At 30.4% G+C, this 5,938-nt stretch overlaps 1 protein-coding gene across 1 annotated transcript in view; it reads left to right on the top strand.

Annotated features, from left to right (window-relative positions):
* Positions 1 to 307: 307 nt before the first annotated feature.
* Positions 308 to 5,938, top strand: part of LOC108903848 (LIM/homeobox protein Lhx5-like) — a gene marked incomplete at its 5' end in the record, with an annotated part of 176,921 nt that continues 171,290 nt past the window's right edge. The window contains one exon of the mRNA XM_018706165.1: positions 308 to 503. Coding sequence (XP_018561681.1) covers positions 308 to 503 — 196 coding nt within the window. The remainder of the gene's footprint in view (positions 504 to 5,938) is intronic.

The raw sequence follows: 5,938 nt of genomic DNA, 5'->3' as shown, positions 1-5,938 counted from the left end.
ATTGATATATTGCTTATATTCAATGGTTTTTGAAAAAAAAATAAAAAACCAGTTTACACCTTCCCCCTTTAATGAACTGTAACTTTTTAGGGGAGGCTCCAATTAAAAAAAAAATATTTCAGATACCCCCATTAAAATTTTCCAAGGAATGCAGTCCTGATTTTTTGTACACACTTATACAACACCCTGTATACTTTTTATTGCGTATTAATTTTGATAATGTTTTTAGTTTTATTTCAAATTTTATTCTTAAAATTCGCCACGCTTCCGACAATTTTAAACCAGATTTTTTCCGTTTCGCTTGCAGGTAGGTGCGAGCCAGCCGCCGGTATGCTGATAGCCTGCGCGGGCTGCGACAAGCCCATCCTGGACAAGTTCCTGCTCAACGTCCTGGAGAGGACATGGCACGCCGACTGCGTGCGGTGTTTCGACTGCCACGCTCCCCTCACCGACAAATGCTTCTCCAGAGAAGGCAAGCTCTTCTGCAGGAGCGACTTCTTTAGGTTAGTATTTTAGCTAAGTTTCCAAAATTTGAAAGTGTAGCGATTTCTCATGATTCAATCAATTTAACTCTCAAAATTCATTACTCTGAATTTGTGGGCTCCTCGTAGCTCGCCTCTACATCTGTAGAATGTTTATAGCGGTGGTCATGGTTACCATCGCGCAGCAGTGGAAGACGGGAGTGGGAGTATATTTACTATGCAGCTTGGGCTCTGTCCAGTTCGCCTGTAACCAAATGATAACTATTTACTGTTTTTTTTTCTTAATAAACGTAATTTTTTCAGATGTGGTGTAAAATTTTGTTACTTACATATTGTTTCTGATGTTTTTTTTAAAAACTGTAAAAGTTTAAATTGATTTTAGCACCTGAAAAAAGGAATGGTGCGAGAAATAGCAAACTTTAATGAAAAAGTTTATTTCGTGAACAGCATAAGAATACATTGAATACATTTTTCCTATATTTCAATAGTTCTTAAAATAAAACTACCCTATTATATTTGATTTTTTTTCAATACTTTGCCCTTGAATTTTTCTGTTCTCCCTAGTCAAGAGTTACTGATGGTATCTCCAAAAACCTATGTATTTATTTACCGTATAAGTGCCTTGAGATAAAGCACGAGGTAAATATTTTGAGTAGATACCGATGAAAATATTGTGGATCTTTACACATAAACATTTTTCAGAAAAATGTAGGAAAGCACCAGTTCCTGTTACAACCATCCTTGTAATTATACAAACACAATTTCCTTTAAACTGGAAATTTACATATAGTGGATGTATATTTTACATTGATAATTGCTGTGACTGGTTATCTGGAAAGTATTGTTACAATAATTTGTATTGATTTCTAAAATTATAAACCCAAATTACCATCAACAGTAATAAAATAAAAAAAGACTATGATATACTAATGAAAATACAAACTCCGTAATAGCTCTCAGTACACTAGAAACAGATGGGATAAATTCACATTTAATTTACTACTAATGTCGATTAAAATAGTGATCACATTTTTTAAAATATGTAGGTACTATTTTAAATGTTTAATTTTGTAAGTTTAATGTAAGCTTACGTTATCACAATTGTATTCAGGTGCCGATAAGATAAGTCGAATGTAATTTTACACAATATTTTTACGGAAATTTTACAGTCAAATTGTGAATTAAAGCTCAATTGTGATTCCTCAATGTATTTTATTAGCGACAAGTAACTAAGTTTAACTGCAATTTTACAATACTTATTCTTTTTTACGGTGTAAAGAAAACAGCATTCTTTAATTGAAAGAACGCTAAAAATAATTATGGTAAATCTGCATTATATTAGCAATATAAATATGATATGATAAAAAAAGTAACGAAAATATGTAAACGGGTTTGGTAAATATGATTTCCCGAAAAAGCTAGTAAAATTCTGGTATACCTATGTAATTTTAAGTATATTTTAGAAGCATAATTGTGATTGTGCAAATGCAATTTTACATTAATATTAGTTTTAAATGTGATTATACAAATGTAATCCCCATTAAATAAAAAATTTACAGTGGATTTACATTTTCCTTACTTAAATGTAATTTTTCTGTAACTCTATATGACTGCTGTGATTCTTCGAATAATATATTACACAAAGATTATGTACTAATGAAAACACAACGAACTCCATAATTCGAGTGGCTCACAATACATTAGAAACAAATGGGGTAATTTACATTTAATTTACAATACATGTCGATTAAAATATTGCAGACATTTTTTCCATGTTTCATTTTGTAAGTTTAATGTAATTTTACGTTATTACAATCGTATTCAAGTGCCGATAAGATAAGTCAAATGTAATTTTACACAATATTTTTACAGAAGAAAACAGCATTCTTTATTTGAAAGAGCCCACAGTATAATAAAAATAAGCATTGTAAATTTACATTAAATTAGCAATATAAATATAAAATGATAAAAAAACTAACGGAAATCTTTAAACGGGTGTGGTAAATATGTTTTCCCGAAAAAACTAGTAAAATTAAGGTATATGTAATTTTACGTTTATTTCAGAAGTATAATTATGATTATACAAATGTAATTTTACATTAATATTGAAGTTTTAAAAGTGATTATACAAATATAGTTCCCATTAAATAAAATATTTACAGTGGATTTACATTTTCCTGACTTTAATGTAATAATGTAATTCTGTAACTTTATATGACTGCTGTGATTCTTAGAATAATATACACAAACACAACAAACTCCATAATTCAAATGACTCACAATATACTAGAAACAAATGGAGTCATTTACGTTTAATTTACAATACATGTCGATAAAAATATTGCAAATTTTTCTAAAGTTCCATTTCGTAAGTTTAATGTAATTTTACGTTATCACAATCATATTCAAGTGCCGCTAAGATAAGTCAAATGTAATTTTACACGATATTTTTACAGAAACTTTACAGTCTAATTGGCGACAACATTTTTTAATTGAAAGAACACTAAAAATAATCGTGGTAAATTTACATTATATTAGCAATATAAATGAGATGATAAAAAAAAACTAACGGAAATCTTTAAACGGGTTTGGTAAATATGTTTCCCCAAAAAACTAATAAAATTCTGGTATATGTAATTTTATGTTTATTTTAAAAGTACGATTGCGATTACACAAATGTAATTTTACATTAATATTTGAGTTTTAAAAGTGATTATACAAATATAATCCCCATTCAATTAAAAATTTACAGTGGATTTACATTTTCCTGACTTTAATGTAATTTTTGTGTAATTTTACATGACTGTTGTGATTCTTCGAATCGCGTATACTCGTCGTTAAGAATTACGACTTATGTGCCAGATCTCAGACCATGCTTCGCAAAAATTGACGCCTTCTTTTATTTTATTAACTGCAGAAATTAATTTTCATTTTTCCATGTCAAATTACAAAGTTTCTCGAGCTTTATAAGTTTAAAAATAACTCATGTATTCGATGTTCCAAAAAGAAAAATAAATAATTCAAGACAGTGGCGTTAACTATCTTCTTCATTTGTGGCTTTACGAACTTTAACTTCCACTCGAGAATATAAATATCTACTAATAATTAGTATTCGTTTCTACGTCAACGCGTGAAATATATAACGAGACCCAAGCCTAGCACATATACACGAGCTGCTGTGACGAATTGGTTATTTTGATGGAATAAAATGACCGGGGACTAAGACCCAATTCGGTTTTATGTTTATGCCTTATTTTAATGTTTTTCGTGAACCGGGCATGGGAGAGAAAAAACTCGTTCTAACCGGAGTCACGCCTAGAAACTATCGATTTTTGGTATGTAAATGCAGAAGAGGAATAATCGGAAATATTTCGTGGAACAGAAAAATACGTTACGGAATTGATTAAAGACGATTTATTTAAAGAGAATACATATTTTCGCAAGGGAACAGCTTGATTACAGTTAAATGTGCTGTATTTTACCTAGGAACGGTTAACATTAAAATAAAATTGGTTTGAGTTAGGGTGAGATATGGTTTTCACGATTGATTTTATATCTTTTTTATTTTCGAAAACGTTAACAGTTTTAAATATAAATTTTAAATTAGGAAAAAATTTTAATCACTACTGAATTAAGTATTGTAAAATTTCCTTAAAATTGGCACTCTTAAAGATAATAGAGAATAATAATTTATTAAACAATGAATAGAAACTGTGAGTCTTACCTAAGGTACATATTTTCATGTTTTTCACAGTAAGAAGTCATTTTATGCCATATTACTATCCTAGCACAATGCAAGAAAGAAAAATTAATATTACTATGTAATAAATTATATAGAAATGTTATTGAATTTATAATACGTCTATTATACAAAGACAATACATTATTAAAATGATTGATTTCATGTTAATATGAATTTTAAGATCATCTGTAAACATCAGTTTGTGACAGTTGATTCCACTAGTAGGTAGTATCATTTATGAAGATGAGAAACGTAAGTGGTCCCAAATTAGATCCTTGTGGCACACCAGAGGTACTTAGTTTCCTATGTAAATAAGGGATAGACCTCATGTTCTGCAAATTATTAGAATGTCCAAATATCTTTAATTTGCCTAATCGTTTCACAGTAATAGTTGTTTACATTTTTTCCATAGGACAAGTCTGCCGCGTGCACACGTGGTATGCGCCAGCTGTGTAGCGTTAGGTTAAGCGCTGTTGTCACATTGTTATGAAACTCCCCAATATTAATACTCGCTGTATTTTGAAAGCTGTTAATCTTACTCCCTTGTAATATACAACTTTTTTGTTCATTTATGATTACTCTAGCTCATGCTGAAGTAATGGCAGCTAAACTTCTTACACCCTGTAGATCAATTTAGATGTAAGACTGACGTGTGCCTAGGTGATTTTAATTTCAAATAAAGTTTATAGTTGTATTTAACAACTTTTAGACAAAATGCTTATTATACTTATGAGTGTAAAAAAAATGTATAATATCTAATAAAACTACGAGTTTATAATTATGACTGTAGAATTTAATACTAATTGTAAGTCTTTTATTGCTTATTCTAATACCTTACACCGAGAGAACAAATAAATTTAATTTTCAGTAAACAAATGCTGGTTTTGAATATGATCTTCTATGCAAGAGAACTTATTATGAAAATAGTCGTGTCGTTTTGACAACAATTTGCTTACGACATTTGTTTATACTATTTTTTCAAATTTTGTGTTAGTAGGTAATAAGCAAACAGTGATATACATATATAAAAGCATTACAAAGTTAGAAATTTAATAAATTTCATAGCAGGTACTTGTGCAGGATTTCCATAACTTAGTAACCTGACACTTGTTTGTTTATTTATATAATAACAGTTAAGCTTCATTTTTGCGAGTCGAATTGATTCTGTTATACAGGGTGGCCAAATGAAAACGAAACAGAGCCATTTTCAGGAACTGCGTCAAGATTGTAGAAAAACGCACATTGTCAGACCCGTCGATTTTAGATTAAAGGGGGACCCAATACTTTGAAAAAAATGTACATTTTAAAATTTAAATTATGTTTGGTTGCTTACTTACTACTTAGTTAATTAAATGTTCAAACAGATGACAGCCCGCTTCCATACAAGAATAAAGATTTTGTTCGAAACGTTCGCGCACATTCCGAAGCATTTCCGGAGTGATTCGACGGCATTCGTCGACGATTATTTGACGCAAATCTTCCAGCGACAATGGCTGTATTTTATAGATTTTACTTTTTAGGTATCCCCACAAAAAAAAATCAAGGGGCGATAAATCCGGTGATCGTAAGGCCACTCAATGCTGCCTCTTCTCCCAATCCAATTCCGTAGAAAACGTTGGTCCAAATACTGACGGACAATTAACGCATAATGCGGAGGAGCACCGTCCTGTTGAAAAATCAAATGATCTTCATCATACTCTGGAACATTTTCAAT

Source organism: Anoplophora glabripennis, unplaced genomic scaffold, assembly GCF_000390285.2.
Source record: "Anoplophora glabripennis isolate ALB-LARVAE unplaced genomic scaffold, Agla_2.0 scaffold49, whole genome shotgun sequence".
Lineage (NCBI taxonomy): Eukaryota > Metazoa > Arthropoda > Insecta > Coleoptera > Cerambycidae > Anoplophora > Anoplophora glabripennis.
Note: the sequence above shows the minus strand (reverse complement) of the source record. Positions and strands in the feature narration are given on the sequence as shown.